The sequence below is a fragment of the Microcebus murinus genome, chromosome 3 (assembly GCF_040939455.1).
Source record: "Microcebus murinus isolate Inina chromosome 3, M.murinus_Inina_mat1.0, whole genome shotgun sequence".
NCBI lineage: Eukaryota > Metazoa > Chordata > Mammalia > Primates > Cheirogaleidae > Microcebus > Microcebus murinus.
Genome location: NC_134106.1, coordinates 34,360,275 through 34,383,585, shown reverse-complemented (window position 1 = coordinate 34,383,585; position 23,311 = coordinate 34,360,275). Strand labels below are relative to the sequence as shown.

The following is a 23,311-nucleotide window of genomic DNA, read 5'->3' as shown; positions in this document are numbered from 1 at the left end:
TAATAATTTTAGGGAATATGAAGGTTTGTTTCCATTGCTACAATATGACACAACAAAAAGGCAGTATTTGTGCAGAACTGGCCAAGTTTCATGTCTGTGAATTTTCTAAATAAAATAGATCTCTTCTATGATTCAAGCTTAAGTGCAAGCACATCCCATTGCTTGTTTCTAATTGTACTATGCTATGTATTATTATTCTAACCATTTCCTGCTACTACAGTGGAATCCTATCTCAGGACAGAACAAAATTAAGAATAATTAAGTATAACATCTTGGATCCTAACTAAATCAAAGTACTTTAGTACTTAGTTAAAAGGCTTTAGTGATAGGTAGCATCTCATTTTTCAATTCAGAATTATCACTTTATATGGATACTGAGCTTAACTTCTTTTCTGCTTTTTTGTTCAGCTTGCTTACTTCTATTAAAACTGTTACTTACTGCTTTTGAAAAACCCAGGCATCCCACTCCACGCTCAAAAGTTCCAAGTCCAATAATTTGCAGTGTGGATAGACTGACTGAATCCCACACCCTGACATGGGGTTGTAGAGGCTGCAAAAACATAAGACAGAAGGACTAACTGGTATTTAGGCAAATTCAAATAAATACCACTATCACATGGAACTATCTGCCATGTTAAAAAAGTAAAAAGAATGGATAAATATCTAATAAAAACTCTATTCGATTTAGACATGCCCCCAATGAATCTTGAGTAGGTATTTTCTTCTCAAACTATGAGAACAAGGAAACAATGATAATAGCAGCAAATAATTTGAGTATTTATTATGTGCCACATACTATTGTAAGTATGACACATGTTAATTCATTTAATCTTCATAGTCCTATGAGTTACAGGTACTATTATAATTACTTAACAGATGAGGAAACTGAGATACAGAGATTTAAATAACTTGCCAAAAGTTATACAGCTACTAAAAGGCAGAGTCAGGATTATAACCCAGGCAAATTAGCTCTGGATATTTTGCTTTTAGCATTACCTTCATTCCTGAGAAAATGATATTAAAATCAATGTCCAATAAATTGCTAAGCAGATAGCCCTTAAGTAGAATTTGGAACTGAATGGGGTCTTAGAAATCATCCAGTAGAACCTTTCTACTCCTTTTCTTTAAAGAAACTGAAGCCAGAGAATGTCATGAGTAGTCACACACGGGTAATCAGTCATCATTAATATTTACTGTTGATCCTCAGAAATAAGGAATTTATTACGTAAACCAACTGAATAATATTAACTAGTAGCTGAAGCTATTTAAATGAGATATCAGTTCTAGAAGTACATAAAATCAAGTGGTCAACTGGGTGCAGCAGTGCATGCCTGTAGCCCCAGCTACTTGTGAGGATCTCTTAAGCCCAGGAGTTCAAGTTCAGCCTAGGCAAGATAGTGAGAACCTTCCTACTTCTATCTCATAATAAATAAATAAATGAATAAAATAAAATAAAACTAAGAGGTCCATCACCTAAGGGAAACTGCAGTACCTTCTAGCAGAAATTAAATTATTCTGTGTAAAGAAAATATATTGAGCATATCAGTCCTCTCATTTTTATAGGCATATAGTTTCCTTAGGGAGAACACTTATTTTTTAGAAAAAATATTTAAGTAGTATGATTCACTTTTGTCTTTTGAAGTGTTCTTGCGTTCTAACATATTTTTTCCTTGCTCATAGTAAAAATTCTTTAGTTAAATTGTTTTTTTTTTTGTGACAGAGTCTCACTCCACTGCCCTGGGTAGAGTGCCGTGGCATCAGCCTAGCTCACAGCAACCTCATATTCCTGGGCTCAAGCGATCCTCCTGCCTCAGCCTCCCAAGTAGCTGGGACTACAGGCATGTGCCACCATGCCCTGCTAATTTTTTCTATATATGTTAGTTGGCCAATTAATTTCTTTGTATTTATAGTAGAGACGGGGTCTCGCTCTTGCTCAGGCTGGTCTCGCTCTTGCTCAGGCTGGTCTCGAACTCCTGAGCTCAAGCAATCCGCCCGCCTCGGCCTCCCAGAGTGCTAGGATTACAGGGGTGATTCTTTAAATTTTAAAAGAATAAAATAATTGAGTTATGGTTAAAATTACAATTAATTCCAATGTAACAGCAACATCCCTAAGTACAGAATGTATGACACTGTGCCACTCACCCTTCCATCTTTATCCACTCCAGCTATCTGTCCAGTTGCAATCCTCATTTTGTCAGGATGTATAGCAAGGCTAAAAAGCAGTATTTAACAACAATTTTAAATACAGGAAGCATGTGAAATAGCAGAAACATATCTTTGTATTGATGTTTTTCAAACCAATCGTTTTTAATCATTAAAAAAACTCATTTTAACATACATGTTTTCTTTAATAAATCAAACATTCATTATCTGAAGATTTCTAAGTTTTCATTTGTATCTTTAAATGCAAAGAAAATACCACAACTATGGCATGCTAACAAAGTAAACTCTTTTCATTTGTTCCAGTTCCTTCCTAGTCCATGCAGATATGTATACATATTCATGTGGTTTTGTTATAGTCAAGATGCAATATTGTACTGTGTAATTTTTATTAAAATATAAGCAGTTTTTCATTTTCCTACATATAATCTTAAACATTATTGTTAAACATATTAACAGCTCTACCAACTTTTAGGCCATTTCTACTTTTCTACAAAAGAAAACAGCAGTGAACATCTTCACACATAATGCCCTCAACCTTTTAATTAGTTCTTAATGCTAAGAAGTTAAACTTGGGGCAAGGAATTTTTAAATAAAAATGGAAAGTAGTGTAGCATATGTGCCCAACTGCTCACAGTACACATATAAGTGACTAGCAAAATTTTAAAAACGTCTTCATGTCCTTATCTAGACTCTGTATCTTGCAACCAAGGTGCAAACTCATATGAGAATATACATTATTTTTGTTTCTTTGTATGTATTGCTCATTATTTCCCCAAAGAGTAGTATCAATTTAAATTGTCATAAAAACAAAAATGTTCTAAAAGCTCTCCATATTAAGAATTATATCTTATAAAATGTTTCAATAACTTAATTGCTATAAATGGTATCTTGTTTTAACTTCTTTGATTATTAAGAGGCTAGAGTTTCCAATGTTTCCCTAACCAATTCCTTTTCTTATTTAAATAGTTTGTCTTGTATTGAGGTCAACTACATTAAAGGTAACTAAAAATCTAACACATTAACATCTTGCCTCTCTTTTTTTTTGTCTCTGTTGCTTGAATCAGAATCAGATCTCTTTAAACAAAATTTTTAAATTAAAATTTCTGAATTAGTTAGTATACTTAGAGTAATTTTTTTCTAGATAAAGATATAGTTGCCACGATTATATAGACATAAAAAGTTTTAAATGGTGGAAAACAATAGATTTTAGGAATAAATGATTGAATTTAGCTAAATAAGAAATTTGTTGAGTTTAAATGCCTAAGCATTTAAAAGCATTCTCATATTTTTATAGTTTGATATCCTATGGGATACTTTTATAATCCTTATTTAGTCATGATTTCTTTCTTCCAAAAATAAAAACCTTAAGCCCCAAATTTATGTACAAAGGACAAATCCTCAATAAATCTTGAGTAACCAATAATCACTCTCAGAAACGTGAAAAAGTCCAGTCTGCCCCACATATATTTCATACTATAAACCAAAGAAGAAAAGGACTATATGGGATCTGAGAAAGCAGAAGTTCCAACTGAGATTTATGGAAGCTATATTTTATTGCTGCTGCTACCACACCAACCATTTTGGAGGACTTCTAAGTCTTTTTTTTTTTTTTTCTTTCTAAATATATTCACAGAATGCCCATAATATCCTTACATTCTGCACTTTCTCTAAGAAATCATTTTCAATAAAAACCCAATTAAAAAATTAAAAATTAGGGCGTAAAAGAGCAAAATAAACCAATGGTAAATGATACCAACCATTTCACACAGTCTGTATGACCCAAGTAGTGTCGTTGAGTTCTCTCCTCATAATTAAATAGTACTACTACTGATGCAATGAAATAAACTATTTCCCCGGTAGGAAGAAGGTAAACATTAGCTCTACAGTCTTTTCCTCGATAACCATATCTTAAAAGAAAAAGAGTCAAGGTTTTTAATAAGTATAATTTTCAAGGTGTTAAATTAACATTTTTTTCACAGATACTTAAGGGAATCAGGAATCAGAAAGGTATAATGAAAAGAGGACTGGACTAGACCTAGAAAACTCATGTCCTGCCATTATACCTTGTGCAATCCTGAGTCTTTTAATGTTTAAATCTTAGTGTTCTCATTCACCAGACAAATATAGAGTCCCTAATATGTACCAGGCACAGTGCTGAATATACAATTCTGAACAAAGCAAACAAGGGGCCTATATCCCTGGAACTTATGGTCTGGCAAAGAAGACAGAAATAATCACCAAATATATAATTACAAATTATGGAAAGAACAGTGACAGGATGATAGGAGAAAGTATACATCAAGGACCTCGCTTAGATGGAGAGAGAAGGGAAGGAGCAAAGTAGGACTATGTGATATTTATGCTGGATCTAAATGATGAATAAGGGACAGGCAGGCATAGTTTGGTAGGCAGAATGTTTGTTACAGGTAAGTTGTACAGAATTACAGGATTGGTGAGTTTCTCCAGGCTGATTTCTGCCTAAAGGAAGGAATAATTCAAGAGATGTGGGAGGAGGTATAGGAGAACGGAGGCAGATAGCAGAGTCCAAACTATTAACTCCTGTCTGCTTCTCTGAGTTTCTCAGAGGTTCTAAGTGAGAATTTGTAGATGAAATTAGGAGAGATCTGTTTTAAACCACCGTAAAAAAATAAAAAGTCTGGCTGAGAAGTTTAATTCTGGAATTAGAATCAGCCTTGTTAATTTAAACTTTTAATAAGATAATTCATACCATATTTAGTTTCACAGGTTACAAAATGCTTTCTTATTTAGTTCTTATAATAGCCCCATACGGTAAGGGTTATTAACCTCTTTTATAAGTGAAGAAAGTTACAGTTCATAGGGAGTAAGTGACAGGGCCAAAACTCAAAACACTAGTCTTCCAACTCCAGTCCAGTGTCTTTTCTACTACACCACAAGTACCTGCTCATGAAATACCTGTTTGCCCTTTCTGAAAACATTAATTTTGATGGCTTTACATTGCTAATAGCAAAATAAATATCTGAAAGGATTGCAGAGGATGTCTTCTTTTAAATTTCTGTAGAGGCTGTTATGTTCCTTATATTTACTTTTTTGGTACAAAGGCAATTTTAATAGAGATTAGGTAAATTCATTTTTCTTAAACTAGAGACAAAGCAAACAAATTTGCTGCCATGATAGAGAAGGATACACCCACTCCAGTTTGAGCTTCTCAGGAGGCAGTTCTGTTCTGATGTCATCATAGTTGTCAACATCAGAAGGAATGAACATTGTAATTGGCCGACCTCGCATAAACATTTTAACATATTCTCCTTCTGTTGAAACACAAGACAAAAATTAAGTCACATGTATTTTCTGTATAATCAGAGAAAAGTGGATTATTGTGATACAATAAAAACAAGACCAAAATAACTGCTTCAAAGTTTTATTCTCATTATATATAATTTTTTTGTTATATAATTGTTCCTTAGTGTATATGGGGGATTGGTTCCAGAACCACCTCCCTCAAATACCAAAATCCACAGATGCTCGAGTCCTTGATATAAAATGGCATAGTCTCTGCATATGCATGTCTTGCTATATATTTTAAATCACCTCTAGATTATTTGTAACATTTAACACAATGTAAATGCTATATAAATAGTTGTTATACTGTATTGTTTAGGGAATAATGATAAGAAAAAAGAGTCTGTACATGTTTAGTATAGACAAAATTTTCTTCTGAATATTTCTGATCTATGGTTGGTTGAATCCACAGATGTGGAATCCATGGATACAGAGGACTTGCGTGCGCGCTCTCTCTCTCTCTCTCTCTCTCTCTCTCTCTGTGTGTGTGTGTGTGTATATATATATATACACAATATAAATAAAAAACCCAAAGTGATACTATAAAGACCTAGTCCAAAACACTGTAGGAAAAACAACCTTGGCCACTTCCTTGAGAATATTTTCATAATTAATATAGAATTCATCTAAGTTGACACATTTCTTCAAGGCCAGAAAGGTTGAGGTAGGAAAATACAAAAGAATATAATTTTGTGATGGAAGTTTTTCTAACAGTTGAAAAGAAGAGAGAGAGATTATTTGGATAGACAACAACCATGTCCACACCACACAACTTGATCAACCTACTGATGTTTAAAGCTTCTACACAGCAAAGGAAACAATCAACAGAATGAAGAAGCAACCCACAGAATAGGAGAAAATACATGCAAATCATATATCTAGTAAAGGGTTACTCTCCAAAATACAAAAGGAATTCATATATTTTGGACATAGTGAATTTCATAGTAAAAAAAAACTAATAACTGATTTTTAAAAATGGGCTAAGGACTTAGATAGACATTTCTCCAAAGACATAAAAATGGCCAACAGGTATATGGAAAAATGTTCAACATCACTAATCATCAAAAAAGTACAAATCAAATATTATTTCATACCTGTCAGAACAGCTATTATCAAAAAAAAAAAAAAAAAAAAAAAGACAGCAAATTGGAACCCCTGCATGCTATACAGGGGAATGCAAAATGGTACAGCCGCTATGGAAGACAGGATGAAGGTTCCTCAAAAAATTAAAAACAGAACTACCATATGACCTAGCACTTCCACTACTGGGTATCTTCCAAAGAACTGAAATCAACATATTAAAGATATTAGCACTCTATGTTCACAGCAGCACTATTCACAATACCCAAGTGGAAACAATTTAAATATCCGCTCACAGATGAACAGATAATGAAAATGTGGTATACATATACAATGGAATACAATTCAGCCTTAAAAAGATAGGAAATTATGCAACGAGTGCCAACAAAGATGAATCTTGAGTACATTATGCTAAGTCAAATAAGCCAGTCAAAGCAGGACAAATAGTGCATGATTCCATTTATACGAGGTATCTAAAATTGTCAAATTCATAGAATCAGAGTGGAATGGTTGTTACTAGGGGTTGGGGGAGGGAGAAATGAGGTGTTAATAATCAACGGTCATAAAGTTTCAGCCAAGCAAGATGAATAAGCTCAAGAGATATGCTGTATAACATTGTACCTATAGTCAACAATAATGTACTATACACTTAAAAATTTTTTAGGAGGGTAGATCTCATATTAAGTGTTCTTACCATAATAAAAAGCAAAAACATGACCTCAGAATATACCATGAGGAGAGGAGCAAACACTTTCTTAAATTCATGGAGAAGGGGACTAATAGCTATGCTACTCAGCATGTGAGTGGAACTAGAAGGTAGAGGACGAACTTCCTTTACTTTACAATTGTGCCTACAACTAGCCTTCAGTCTAAGCAGTTAAATTCAATTGGATCACAATACACTAAAATTTTCAAGATAGTGCTAGGAAAGTTTTCTTATTAGCAGCATAGGTTCTAAAACATCTTTTATTTATATAAACCAATAGTTGTTTATAAGATCTGCAACAGTCTAAAAGTAAAAATGTTAAAGTCTAGAATCAAATCAATATTTATTACATATCTTTTACAAAGGGAAACAATACTTCACCAAACAGATGGGACTGTTTCTTATTCCTTCAAAAACAAAAACAAATAAAGCCCACTCATCCCTGCCCCAAGCATCCTGTTGATCTACATATAGGTAGACTTAATAAATGTTGATGGTGATTGTGTAAAGGTCACAAACAAACCTAAAAGGAAAGAAGAAAAAGACTAGTACAAAAACATAGGAAATGTCTAGCAACTGCCAACTTGTCTATTATGATACAAAAATAGCATTAGAACCAGACTGAAAATATGATCATCAGCCAGAGGCTAAAACAACATTAGGATCTCCAATAATGACTTAAGCTACCTAAGAAAGAGTACATAATAATCCACCAGTTTATAAAGTGCAAACGATGAAGAGGAAGGAAAGAGAAATTATTTGCTGAATGTCTGCAAGTATATCTTCTGCTTGTTATGGGTGAGAAGTTCAAGTTATTTTTATTATTATTACTCACAGTGTGCTTGGCCTCAGGGTTTGATCTAAGAACAGGCTAAGACCTCCCACGCTATGATTTTAACACCACATGATATGTCTTTATTACTTCTGAATCTAAGAGTGGGCTCTGCTTCCTGATGATTTTTAGCATAGCTGGACTTTGATGATAACTAAATGATTAACAGCTGTAAATATCCCCCTTCTGCAATCTTTATCTGTACTTCCTTGTCCTCTATTGTGTAGAGTTTACTCTTTTAGGTGTCAATTTATTATATAATTTTCCCTCTAGTTTTTTTTTTTAAAGATTATAAAAATTTGAAGGCAGATCTCTTGTCCTTTGGAATTTCTCCCAGGATCTTTGATCAGAGGTGTACATCATAAATGCTTTCTGAATGACATTTAATAAATGCTTCTACTGCCACTTAGAAGGGAATATATGTCCAGCAAAGGGTAAGGATTAGCAATGTTAAGATGAAAATGCTTTCCCTGCCTGTACACTGGTAGCACATTTGTTGGAGATCAAGTATATAACTAAACATTCTAACAATTCCTGGCAATACATTATAATGGAAAGAACATGAGCTTTGGAAAAGACTGACTGAGATTGAGTCCCAGCTATATGCTTTATTAGCTGTGAGACTGTGGCCTCACTTTCCTAATATGTAAAATAATGTTTACCGCTTGGAATTGTGATTGACTCTAGTCACTCATTTATGAGACAACACACTGTAAAACATAATATGAGGTCCTTGACAAATATTTATCCCCTTGCCTCTGAAGAGGATTTGTGACCATTTGAAACACTGCCTAGCAATCACTCATATAATTGAGTACCCATGTAATATCTCTTCATAAGCTTTAAAGTGACTGTCTACAGAACAGCAAGTGTAGGCAAATAAGCTAGAAATCTGCTGATTCTATTATGTACACTTTGAAATAGGGGTCACAAATTCATTTGCAGGAAATGCAAATGAGAGAAGTGGGAGAGCACAGAATGACTGGGGTGGGGGTACTGGCATACACCACACCCTATCTCAGGCAGGCAGCAGCTACTGTCAGCTCTATGAAGGACATAGGCCCAGTATTGATTTTTCTCATTTTTCAAGAGAAATAGGAAATCTGTAATTTATTATGAAATCTCCCAATTTTGAAATGTTTCTCCCTTGCTAAAAAAGGGAAAACAACATGTGAAAACACACCTTTGGCCTGCACATAGCACACAGGTCACCAGTTTGTAACCTTTTCTTTTAAGATGACAGTCTTTATCTTAGGTATTAGGTAAAATATACAAATGAAGAAGAGTCTTTTTCCTCCAGTTATTGTCAAATTCTAATTGCAAACTTTTTCTTGAGATTCTCAAGTTTCTTGATCTTACAGTCAAAGGACTTACAGTCAATGTTTCTATTACCCCAATGCTACTTTCTGGCTGTGCTCACTGCAAACTACCTAGGAAAGTCAAGGGTAGGGGATGGGCTGTGGGACTGATCAGAGTATGACATCCAGTAACATTAATATAAAATCTGGTGGTCCAGAAAAAGAAAGTGAGATAAAGAAATTACTAAACTACCCACCTCATAATAGTTAGGAAACACAGTATAGGGCTATCTGTATTCAATAATGAAGCTGCTGCTTACTTAAATGCAATTAATCTTAACATTATCTCCAATCTTGGCACAGTGAAAATTTCTGGGACTGAGAGAGTGAAGAGAACACAAGCATTGTGATATAGATCTTGGTCTGAATGTCAGCTTTAGAACTTAAAAGCTATGCTCAAACAAAATATATTACATATTCTTAGTTGAATATAATCAGTGATATTAGTTTAATTATAAAAGAAATTCTATAGAATATTATTGATAAAAGCTATTATGTCATTTCTCTAGACACTTATACATATAAGTGAAACTGGATGAAATCTTAGAGCTCACCTAGTCTAACCTACTTTTACAGAAGAGTAAACTAAAGCTAAGGGAGGTTAAATTAATTTTTAGACTGTGTTCCAAAATGTCGTCTATTACTCAGAACACTGGAAACATTTTCTTTCTAAAACTATGTTCTAGACCTGCTCTGTCCAAATTGATAGCCATTTGTTATTGAACACTTAGAATGTGGCTAGTCTGAATTGATATATGCTGGAAATGTAAAATACACACCAAATTTTGAAGGCTTAGTATGAAAAAAACAGTAAAATATCTAATTAATAGTTTATATTGATTACACATCAAAATGATACCATTTTGGCCACATAGGGTTATTACATAAATTAAAATCAATCTCACTTTTGCCTTTTTACTTTTAAAATTTTGGCTACTAGGAAAATTTAAATTACATATGTGTTATACATTCTCCTTCTATTGGACAGTGTTGTTCAAACAGTGGTGGACTTCTGTTCACAGAAGTCCAACGAACTAACAATACAGCTTCCTTATAATTCAAATAGTACCACCTTATGCTCTGGACCCTAACAGCTAGAGTGGAAGAGGAAAACGTTTCTGCTCTATTATCTTTAGAAAGGGTGACTGTTAGGCAAAAATTTAAAATACTTGACGCTGTACTTTCCTTTCTGTGTCCTTCCCCTATACCTCCTAACACTGCCCCTTTATTTCCTCAGGTTTTGCTCTTCTACTTTAACATCTCCCTTAGGCCATCGAATATCACAAAGTGCCCCAAATTGCAAAATGATCATCATATTCCCTAACAAAACTCCCATCCCTTTGAGACAGTTATCTCAGGTAGTAAGAAAAGCAGTATTGCCGGGCGCAGTGGCTCACGCCTGTAATCCTAGCTCTCTGGGAGGCCGAGGCGGGTGGATTGCTCAAGGTCAGGAGTTCAAAACCACCCTGAGCAAGAGCGAGACCCCGTCTCTACTATAAATAGAAACAAATTAATTGGCCAACTAATATATATAGAAAAAATTAGCCGGGCATGGTGGCGCATGCCTGTAGTCCCAGCTACTCGGGAGGCTGAGGCAGGAGGATCGCTTGAGCCCAGGAGTTTGAGGTTGCTGTGAGCTAGGCTGACGCCATGGCACTCACTCTAGCCTGGGCAACAAAGCGAGACTGTGTCTCAAAAAAAAAAAAAAAAAAAAAAAAAGAAAAGCAGTATCATCGAAAAGCAGTTACTGATTCACACTCATGTATAAATAACTGGTTATTGAAGTTTTTACATTTTAAGGAAGCTTATCAAAATTTATTCATCCTAGCCAGGTGCATTAGTGTGCACCTGTTGTCCCAGCTACTTAGGAAGATGAAACAGAAGTAGGGTTTCAGCCCAGCCTGGGCAACACAGTGAGACTCCATCTCTTAAAAAAGAAAATTAAAAAAAAAAAAAAAAGACGCAAAAAACTTTAAAAAATTTTATTTATCTTTCAGGGATTGTAACAAAGGGAAAGAAAAAATTTAGGCAGAATGGAGAAGGAAAATAGTACTGGGCATACTTTCTCCACTGCTTTTTTCACAGCAAGCTTTATTTCTGGACATAAGCAATTTTAAAAAAGAGAAAAATCGCCTTTCAAAGACAACAGCAGAGGTTCAGGGGTTTGGACTATGACTATAATTATTTGTGTAATGGGTACTACTTATAGAAAGCCTTCTGAACTTCTAGAATGCTTACAATTTTTTTCTCCCCAAAGTTTTCACTTTAAGTATCCAATTTTCCTTGTATTTGACAATCTTTAGAACTAAACAGCCTTTGCAAAACTAGAATTTGAGTTTTATATTTAACTAAAATGGTGCAGAGTGTGATGCTACTTAATTTCTCTAAAAAATACAAAATTAAAGAATATTTAATTAGTCTGAGTGATTTTTCCAGATAGTTCTTACTGGTTCTATTTTCCCAAACCAGAGAGTAAAAGAACAAAGGATAACCAAAACGTAGAAATATTAACTAAAATTTTATAGTAGAAAGTGACAAAGATCATTCTTGGAAGGCTAAATCTTTTCTTCAAACTATTTTTTCAAACAAAAGATTTCAAGTCCCAGTTAATGACCCGTTATTTTGCAGTTAAAATTAGTATTTTAAAATTTTGACAAAACATTGTAATCTGTAAAGATGTTTGGATTCTGAACAGGGCACTTGATTTGTATTGTTTAAATTTCACCCCCTTTTCAATGGTCTAGCTGTAAAAATAGATCATAAAATGCAGATTCTCCAAATTTTAAAAAAAGGGACTTTAGGAAGATATAATCTACTAACCTTATTTCACAGATTTAAAAAATTCCTAGTTACTGTGCTTGCCAAATATTATGCAGTTTTATTAGCTAGAACAAAACCTAGGTCTGAAAAATTTGACCAAGTAACTAAAGTGCTACCTTAATTTTCTTTGTTCTATTGGCAAAGTTCTTTAGCTGCTAAATTTTCCTGAATTCTTAATTACATGGGAGTGAGGGGGAACACACATGAACATAACCCCTTAGGAGCTAACTTCCATCAGAGACATAACCAAGTCTTCTATACCTGCTTATCAACTGATACTAATTACAATAATAATCCAACTTACTGTTACTTACTTTCTTGAATCTAAACCTCTTTTAATCAGATTTCTATTTGCTGTTTTGTTTACAATTCTGTCATAAACTTACTTGAAAATATCAGAGATAAGAATTTGCTTAAGCATTTTATTAACAGATTGTTTTTAGTGCCTGAAAAAGGCTTTATTTGGGAAAAGATGGAAAAAAGTCTATTCCAACAATATCAGACATATAAAATTTCTAAAAGACTTGCTATATTGCTGAAAAATTTCTGTAGGCAAAATATGGTTGTATTTTAAAAACTCCCTGAAATCTCTAAGGAAGAAGAATTATTTTAAGCACAAAATAAATGAAAAATCCTTTCATTTTATGATTCTACCAAGTTGGACTTAATTTTTTAAAAATAAGATATTCAAAGAAAAAACTTCAAATGTCAAAACATTTATTTTATTCCTCTTGCTTTACTTTCTTAAATAACTATAGTAGGAAGAGAATCAGAAGGCTCCAGAACATTTAAAAATCTGTATATGAAATTCTGATTAAATAGGATTCATGAGAGGCTTCAACTTTATTTATTTTTTGTTTTTCCTTTTTAAAAAAATCTCTTTTCTTTTGCCCTTGGACACATATTAATGTTTTATTTCTTAAAAAACAAGAACAAAAAACCAACCCTGAGTCAAGTAAAGCAAAATGTGAAGATCTGATAAATCTGGGTGCTCATCATATTATTTACATGTATTTTTGGAAAGATTAAAATAATTCACAATCTTTTTTTTAAAAAAAACACATTAACTGCCACATGAATTGTATGTAACTCACACTAGTTTTGAGCCTGGGGCCTCGTAAAGCACATGAAGACTCAATTCTCCAAAACAAATTCAATAAGCATTCTGTGAGTCACATACAATTCAATCAGCATGCAGTGTAAAAACTGATACTAGTGCCACATGAGTTGTGTATAATTCATGCACACAAAGCAATAAAAAATAACAAATTTTTCATTAAATTAGAAATGATCATTTTGTTTTTGAAGTTTTTATTGGGGCCCCAGGGGAAAAACTGTTTTTCTAATGTGGCAATGTGTTAAGATAGCGGTCCCCAACCTTTTTGGCACCAGGGACCAGCTTCGTGGAAGAGAATTTTTCCATGGATAGGGTAGGGGTGGTGGGGTGTGGGTGGGGAGAAGGGTGGATGTGAGTCATCAAGAGTGGGTGTAAATACACACGAAGCGTCATTCACTTGTCCGTTGCTCACCAGTGGTTCCTAAGTTTCATGGAAGACAATTTTTCCATGGGGGTGGGGGCTGGGGGAGTCAGTGGGGTGGGAATGCGGGCAGCAGAGCCATATTGGGGACCAGTGTTAAGAGATAACATCTTGCTCTGTTGCTAAGGCTGGAGTACAGTGGTGCGATCATTCCTCACTGTAACCTTGAACTCCTGGGCTCAAGTAATCCTCCTGCTTCAGCCTCTAGAGCAGCTGAGACTATAAGCATGCACCACCATGTCCAACTAATTTTTCTATATTTTTGTAGAAACAGGATTGTACTCTTGCTCAGTCTAGTCTCAAACTCCTGATCTCAAGCAATCCTCCCTCCTTGGCCTCTCAAAGTGCTAGGATTACAGGTGTGAGCCACCATGCCTGGCACTAGTTTGGATTTTTTTTAAAAAATACATGTAGGGTGACAATACAGCATGGATGAAAAGCCTTTAACCACAATAGAGTAAATATGTACAAAACTTGGCTGTTCTCTTATGAAAAGTTATATTCTCCATGTTTAGAGGAGGCAGTTGGGGCTTTTATCTTAGCTGAAAATAAGAAAAGACGGTGTCAGGAATATGTATTCTTAGTGGGAGTTTTTATTAAAAAAACGGGACAGCCTTTAAACGTGGTTTAATGTACCAACTATAACATGATGAAATCCAATCGTTGCTTCACAGGGCTTAAAAAATATCTTGAACAGAGAAAAGCCCCCCCACCCCCCGCTTTTTGGTCTCTTTTTAAAATATAGAGAATACTTGGAGAAAGCCCAGATGTAGAAATCCAAGTTATGTTTATATAGCCTATTAAAATGGGCTTAAAAAAATAGCCTTAAAAAGCTAGCACCCTTCTTCCTAAATTCTGGAATTGCAAAGTTTGGGATGCTGTATCTCAGGAACAAGAATCTATCTATAGTTCAATTAAGGGCTTTTAATTTTTCTGGTTTGTTTCAAACTGCACACTCTTTCAGTAGGTGATAATATATTCCCTCTCAATAGATGACACAATATATAGTGTCAGAAGGCCACTGCTATCGTATATCCTTACAGGAAATTTTAGCTATTCTTTCAGATTTAATGGTCAGTTTACACAGGTGTGAACCAGTTTTAGGACCAAATATGCGTAGAGTCAAACGTACTCAGAAAACATAATGCAAGGCACTAAACAAAAGCACCTGCATTCAAGTTCTTTAAAAGATAGTTTACATGCAAGTCAGTGAAGGTATTGGGGGTGTGATGGGAGAGACTGTCCATTTTGTTTGCTACAAGAAAGAGTTTTCAAAGTTATTCAAAAGACATTAATGGTATCTAATCTAAGTTTAACTATATGTAAGGAAACTGAGGCCCAAAGTCTCAGAGTCATAGTTCATGTATTACTACATGAACAATGTTCCATATTTTTAAATAATTTCCTTTGGTAAATGGAATTTTGAGCTTCTCCCAACCAAAGCTGATTTTAGTCGGTAAGGTACTGCGATTCTTTAATCTTCTGTGATACATATCATTTTACCACACTAACTAGGTCTCATGTTTACTAATCTTATGCTCTTTTCACTACACCACTTTGCATCCTTTTCCTAAATGAGGTACCTAATGAAGCTTCTGTTGCTTGAAGTGAATCTATATTTTATAAATGTTGCAACTAACAAATACAAAATTGTAGGCACTCTGTGATCAATGACGTCCTTGCTATTCCTTAACACAGCAAGAAAGCTCCTGCTTGTACTACCAGCTTCTTCTGTTTATGAAATTCTTTCTCTGCATATTTCACTCACTTTCAGGTGGCTCAAATGTCCCCATATCAGAAATGTCCTCCCTAGCCACTCTATATAAAATATAAATATATAAATATAAATATAAAATATAAATTTTAAATTTATAAATTATAAATTTATAAATTATAAATATAAATATATAAATATAAATATATAAATATCTATATCTATATAAAATATAAAATAGCTATGCTATAATCTTATTCTTTCTAATATGTATCATCTTTTGACATATTAAGTATTTATTATGTTTTGTTTATGTAGAATGAATGTAAGTTCCACACAGTTTAGACATTGTAACTGCTGCAACTTTGTGTGTCTAAGATAGGGCCCAACAAAGTAAGCACTCAATAAATATTTCTTAAATGAACAAATGAATGTATAAAATGTGTATCTGATAAAGGACAATAAAGAGACATCTTAGAAGTGTAATAGCTGTTAGAATGACAAGTTTATTCGGGGTTTTTATTTTCTTTCCTTAATTTTACTTACTTACTTACTTATTTATTTATGAGACAGAGTCTCACTCTCTTGCCTGGGCTAGAATGCTGTGGTGTCAGCCTAGCTGATAGCAACTTGAAATTTCGGGGCTCAGCCTCCCAAGTAGCTGGGGCAACAGGCATGTGCCACCATGCCTGGCTAATTTTTTCTATATATTTTTAGTTGTTCAGCTAATTTCTTTCTATTTTTTTAGTAGAGACAGGGTCTTGCTCTTGCTCAGGCTGGTCTCGAACTCCTGAGCTCAAATATCTGCTCGCCTCAGCCTCCCAGAGTGCTAGGATTACAGGCGTGAGCCACCGCGCCCGGCCTTCTTTCCTTAATTTTATAAATGAGTTTATATTCTTTATTTTTAAATTATCTGAATAATCATTGGGCTACAACAAATTACAAATGGATTTTAGACAGTACGTATTCCAAAATGACTTTTAAAGTATTTTTCATTTGAAGCCATTTTTAGAAAGGTAGCTAGTAAGAAAGAGTCAATTACTTCTAATTTTTCTAAGATATTTTAACTGTTTTTCCATCTTAATTTACCTGTACAGTTAGGATAGTACTGCATTGATGTGATAGCTAAGCAAGAATGAATCTAATCTTAGAGCAGTGAAGCAGCACTATAAGAGGAAGTAAGAGTGGAATTTAGTGATTGATAAGCTCCCTTTTCCTCAATTAAGCAGATTTCTTTCCAGTAGGAATCTCATTCAGGTTCTCAGTATGAACAAATAATTAATTATGTGCCAATTCTAAACAGCTTTATGTCACAGGGAATGGCATAAAAGAAAGAAATAAGAAAAAATAATTTGAAAAAGTATTTTAAAACATAAAAAACTTTAGTTTGAGGTTCTACAAGAAAAAAATGATTTAAGATTATTCAAATCTGAATGAGAACATTCAAATTCTGCCCTAGAAATTATGAAGACATGATATTTATTTTCCATATTTTAAAATTTAATATATAGTCTTCATGGGGAATTGGTTCCAGGACATCACGCAGATATTAAAATCCATAGATACACAAGTCCCTGATGTAAAAGGGTATTGTATTTGCATATAACCTAAGCACATCCTCCTATATACTTTAAATGATCTCGAGATTACTTACCCATCTAAAATCTACCTACTTTCTAGAGCTTTCACCTAAATCTCAGGCCTAAACTATATAACAGACTGAAGCAAAAAGTTCTCCTTGCAAGTACACTCTAATGATTAGAGTCTATTCTCTAGATAGGAGATAGCTGATTAAAGTGGCAAAAAAATACACTAAAATTCCAAAAATGAGGCTCAATGCAAGCAACTTTTTATGTTATCAAATTCCAATATCTGGGATGATCTTTTTGAGGTAAAATTATTGTAACAGAATTTAACTTATTTTTCTATATCCTTTTCCAGCTTTCATTCCATCCTTCTCCCAAGATACAGGCTAAATCCTGTTAAGTGATGCTTCTGAAGCAAAATCCTCCCCTTTTAACCTATTTACCTGAATGGTTTTGAAAATTGTGTCACCAACACAAATCACTTTCATATACCAATCTTAAGCTCCTTTCTCCTTCCAAAGAACATACCATGAGAAGAGAAAAGGCAGGCAGCTCTTTCTCATTTACCGTATAAGGATTTTATAAAATTCGAGCTCTTTAAGCAAAACATCTAATAATAACAGCACCTTTTTATAGTTACAGTGTTTTCTATTTTTAAGGTACTTTCATATATATTATTTCATCCTTCAGCAGTCATGTGAAGTAAGTTTAATCGTTTTTATTCTCAGATCAGAAAGCTACTCAAAGACATTGTCATTTGGCCTAACAAGGCTGTTATGCAGAAAAGCTAGGACCAAACATTAAGCACAGCAACTCCCCATTCACTGCTCTTTCTACTGTGTCATACTGCCTCTATTTTAAAAATTGTTTTGATACATGTCAGAATTGCCTTCATAAATGAAATTTCATTTCCCCCTTAAAGTATCTCAACCATTATCTAATCTATATTGTATTATAAAGGAGAGATAAAGTAAGACCTAACTAAAGGAAAAGAATGCCAGCAAAATTCAACTTCATTTAAAATTTCCATGTAAAGACAAATGATCCAAAAATTACAAATAAATATTTCCTTTCTAATTGGAACCAAAGAAAGTAAAAATCCACAGAAATCAAGTTAAATTTCTAACAAAAATTGTAACCACACCATAGCTGGTTACCGTAATAGCCCAGAAAATAAGATAACTATGACACATTGAAATGAACTGCGAAAAGCATGCACAGTAAGGACATGCTTTCATTTAGAACAGCATGCTTCAATTAAATTTGCAGGCAATCTAAAAGAATGTAAAACTGATATATAGAACTTACCTACTTTGTAATTAAGTTAAATACATATTTATAAAAAGTTTGCTATCCTTTTTTTGGTCAGAACAAGCCAACAACAGCAAGTAGCCAGAAATTACAATTAATATAAAAGAAAAATTTAAGAGGAAATGGATTTACTAGACTCATTATATTGTCAGTCTTAGCATCTAGAAATGAGTGATTATTTGCAATGAGGTTGGCAAGACAGGAAACCGAGTTAAAATTTATCAATCTTTTAAATGGCTTTTCTAAGTATATCTTTTTTTAAAAAAAAAAAAAGAAAACTCCCTCTCGTATTTTATCCCCTTTTGTAATGCTATACTTATTTTTACTGTTCACCTTGAATCTTTAGATATCACAGAAATAAGATGGAGTTTTACAAATGTAGTTGGATTCACTAATCCAAATTACAATGATATTTCCTTTGCTAAGAGGAAAGTCAGGTAGTATAAATAATGAAAAGCCAAATAAGAGATCCAAGAAGAAATTAACTTAGAAGGCAACCAACTGCGTAGCTTATTCTTACCTTGGCTGTTTTTTTCACGGGTTGATATTTTTGCTGGTTGAGACAAAAATGACATATCTTACAATAAAAATTGGGCATTTTCATAAATGACTATAGCAATATACTTCTCTGATTACTATGAACTAATAAACTGAATGACAAGTCAATATTCTTATCAATTAACAAAAATTAAACTGATTTAGAAAAGTGAAATAAATAATAATAATAATTTCAATTTACCTTGGTTGATGATGACATCTTTATGCCTAAAAAAGGAATTCAAAGAACACTTTTATAATTTTATATGGTTGACCATTAGAATCACCTGAAGAAAATGTGAAAGCTTCGATGCCTAGGCCATTCTCTAGATAAATTAAGAAATTAAGAAATCGTTGGGCGTGGTGGCTCACGCCTGTAATCCTAGCTCTCTGGGAGGCCGAGGCAGGCGGATTGCTCTAGGTTAGGAGTTCGAAACCAGCCTGAGCAAGAGCGAGACTCCGTCTCTACCATAAATAGAAACATATCTAGAAAAAAAATTTAGTCGGGCATGGTGGCACATGCCTGTAGTCCCAGCTACTCGGGAGGCTGAGGCAGGAGGATCGCTTGAACCCAGGAGTTTGAGGTTGCTGTGAGCTAGGCTGACGCCATGGCACTCACTCTAGCCTGGGCAACAAAGTGAGACTCTGTCTTAAAAAAAAAAAAAAAAAAAGAAAAAGAAATTAAGAAATCAGTATTTTTTAGTTTCTCACTGGTCTCAACTACTCATATACACTATTTTATAAAATAATGTCCCCTAAGATCATCTAAATAGGGAAAGCACAAAAAGAACTTATGTGGTGCATACTTGTAATCCCAGCTAACTCAGGAGGATCCCTTGAGCCCGGGAGATCAAGGCTGCAGTAAGCTTTGATTGTGCCAAGCACTCCAGCCTGGGTAACAGGTCAACAGAGCAACATAGTGAGATCTCTTTTCAAAAAAAAAGAACTCACAAAAAACACTCAGATCTTACAGGATTACTATATAAATACTAAATTATAATATAGACTTAAAAAATTCAAAATAGACATAATTATATATGCAAATGTGATAATTACAGAATTATTAATTTTCAGATATAATAGAAAAGGTGTGATACTTACTTGTCTGCATTTTTTATAACTTTTGGTATTAATTTTGATGTTGAAGGTGTTCTCAATAATTTATTATGACTATCATCTGGATTTTCCCATGGATTATGTGACTTTTCATCTGTTGATGATCGTTTTATACTAGAAGAAACATATTAATTTCTTAGACAAAATTCTGAGTAGCAAAGATATGTAACTGACAGTTTAAATAGAACACAAGAGCAGCAATTAACATTTCCTTAAAGCTAATCCAGGAAAGAGAAGAAAGTATTAGTTGAAAGGCTCTGCTTAGATGAGTGAAGGATTTAAACAAGGCAATTACCAAGTCCGTTTTATAATTTTCTGTATTATTTAGAAAATTCACTAGAACAAATATCATCTGATTAAAAAAACTGTACTTTTATTATCAGAAAAATCTGAGTAATATTTCTCATAATTTGTAGCTATAAAACACTTGTACTTTTTCATAGTCAATGAATAACAAGGATGCCATTTTTATTTTTTATATAATGATGTCTTCATGTAATTAAATTATATATGGTACAAATGACAATTTCTGAATAAACTGTCTGACTAAATGTAAAACCCTTGTCTATATCTTTAGGAACAATTTTACCCACAATCAGAAATAAACAAGATTTGTCACAAGAATGTGGTATTATCAACGCTGATTTCCTGTATTTGTAACTGAAATTTGTTTATTCATAAATGATTTTTTGGCTGCATTGTTAATTATCCTCAAACTCATCCAGTCTTCAACACTTCTTGCAATAGTATATCCAAAGAGCAATTTAGAAGGGCAAGCACATTTCCAGGAGATCTCAAGAAGCTGAAAAAAAGATTCTGGGACAAAGGAGATTCCAAGTCAAATTAGAACCTTAAAGAGATCAATTAATAAAAAGCCACCTTGAACCACACACAATCCAAACGTGTGTAACATTAATAAGCTATTATCCAAGAAAAATTCCACAGGAGACCAGGCAGAAGAAGAATTACAAACCATTTAGATAGCAAAAGAATCTGCGTGAGACACACAGACAAAGCATTTTGCAAATAGTAAACATGCATCAATTAAGTCAAGGGTATTCTGGTTTCCCAAATTTCCATCAGAGACTTGAAGCAAAATATTAAATAATCAAATAAAATATAAATAAATCAAATAAAATCAAATAAATATATAAATAAATATCTGATCAAATAAAAATATAAATCATTTAGGAATGGTTGTCATGTATTTTACTAAAATTCTAGCCAGTTCGAGGAATAGTTTAATAGTGTCCTAAGATTTCCAAGCAGAAGTATGATAAAATATATTTATACCTAATCATAAAGTTTGAATCAGCATTTCTAAATAGGCAAATTTAATTAAGTAGTCTCAATATTTGATTACAAGGCAGCTGTAGCGCTGAACTCCCAGCATGCAGGTTTAGATCCCCAACTCAGGCTCACACACATTGTTAGAATGTTTCTCCCTTCTCCCCCTCTCATAACTTAAAAATATTAATTATTACGGACACAGAGAGAAGCCCTCAAGCAAGCCTTTAAGCAAAGAAAAGACCAACTGGAATGGGTTTGTTTCTCTACTCAAGCAAGAACTTATCCTCCCAAGACCCAAAACTGAAACTGAGATGCAGCTATAACGAAGAGTCATTTGTTGAAAAGGGCCTTTGCAAGTTGAAGGTTGTAATGATGCCAAAATATGGTGAGGATAATTACACACGGCCATTTTCTATCCATGGCTATAAATTTATGCACAGTTTATGTAAATTAAAAAGTATTCTAAAATTTTATTATAAAAATATTGTTTTGGCTTTACAGTAGGTTATTTCAGCCTTCCTTTCATCAGATTATCTTAGCTTTTTTCCCACTTTTAACCGAGAAATTTTGACATTAAATCTTTATTCCCCAATGTGTTAAAAAACATAGATTATATTAATAACAATGAAGGGGGGGAAAAGCCATCAGGTTTTTCTCTTGGAATCCATAGCCAACTTTTTCCCAAGTCACAGAATTTAGGTATCATTACAACCATTCCCTAGCCCTGTACTCGGGGACAGTTAAAACCTTTTGGTGGGAGTAGGATTCTTGCTTTCTGGAGTTTGTCTGTGTATTTGGAGAGGCTGTGAAGAGGGCTGGGGAGAAGGTGATGCTCGAATTTGTGGACTTTGATCATTAGGGTGAGATTCCTCTTTTTTTTCTCTCTGTCCTTGTGGTTTTTCTTTCTTTTTTTCTGTACCACTGTAAAATAAAGTATAACATGGAACAACACACATTTAAACAAATAAAAAAATCAAATGATAGAAAAGTGATTATTATATAATTCAAAACCCTAAATCATACAGCTAATACAACTTATACTACTTATACTTTTCATTCAATAAGGAAAATATTACTTTGAAAACTCTGGAAGCTATTAAAATCTTAAGTGAAGAATTTATAAAAATTCTAAGGCAGTATATCCTGTGAAGATTGCCCCTCTGGACAGAAATGGTCTCTAATGAATTCTGCCATCTAGGCAGATTTTGGGGGATATCAGCAGCTCTTACTGACCTCAATTTACCCAAATCAGAGGATTAGTGACACTTTCCATTACCAGTGTAAAGCACAGTGATTCATGCCCAAGACAAACTAAATGTTCATGTTTAACAGGTTATTTTCCAATTCCTCTGTTTCTTCTGTATACTTCTGCTCCTGCCAATTGAAGTTTAAACTTACCACAGAGTTAATGTTTTTTTCCCCAGGCCTGTTTATGACAGCTGTAGTTATTTTAATTACATAAGCTAATTAAATACAAAGAAAAATTGATGAAATATACATAGAAAAGAGAATTGCAATTTCTATGAAAACTAAGCTGAATGTACTGGAAAGACCATAGTTACTAAAAAACAAATGCTGTTAAATTTGGCATGGGTGACACAATTTTAACACTTTAATTGCCATGTGAGTTATATTTAACTCATGCTAATTTTGAGACTGCCTTGTGAAGCACAAGACGACTCAATTCTCTGAAACAAATTCGGTAAGTATGTCATGAGTCACATACAACTCCAGTGGTGTGCAGTGTAAAAATTGATTCTAGGGCCGTGTGAGTTGTATATAACTCACGCAGAGAAAATAAAAAATAAATTTTTCATTAAATTAGAAAAAACTTCTGTTTTCAAAGTTTTTATTCTATTTTCATAAAATATTGTGGCCCCAAGGAAAAAAAATTTTTTCTAGTGTGGCAGTCAATGTGTTAAAACTCATAAAAAGATAG

General features: G+C 33.6%; 1 protein-coding gene across 5 annotated transcripts in view; it reads right to left on the bottom strand.

Annotated features, from left to right (window-relative positions):
* Positions 1 to 23,311, bottom strand: part of EML4 (EMAP like 4) — a 142,636-nt gene that overhangs the window by 46,008 nt on the left and 73,317 nt on the right. For 2 of the 5 annotated variants that reach the window (XM_076000705.1, XM_012756674.2), the window contains 8 exons: positions 22,120 to 22,293; positions 20,068 to 20,196; positions 19,169 to 19,194; positions 18,950 to 18,982; positions 5,330 to 5,453; positions 3,921 to 4,070; positions 2,143 to 2,212; positions 440 to 550 (listed from right to left, as the gene is read on the bottom strand). In XM_076000705.1, coding sequence (XP_075856820.1) covers positions 440 to 550; positions 2,143 to 2,212; positions 3,921 to 4,070; positions 5,330 to 5,453; positions 18,950 to 18,982; positions 19,169 to 19,194; positions 20,068 to 20,196; positions 22,120 to 22,293 — 817 coding nt within the window. The remainder of the gene's footprint in view (positions 1 to 439; positions 551 to 2,142; positions 2,213 to 3,920; positions 4,071 to 5,329; positions 5,454 to 18,949; positions 18,983 to 19,168; positions 19,195 to 20,067; positions 20,197 to 22,119; positions 22,294 to 23,311) is intronic. The other 3 variants (XM_012756682.3, XM_012756684.3, XM_012756689.3) reach the window with 3 other exon arrangements.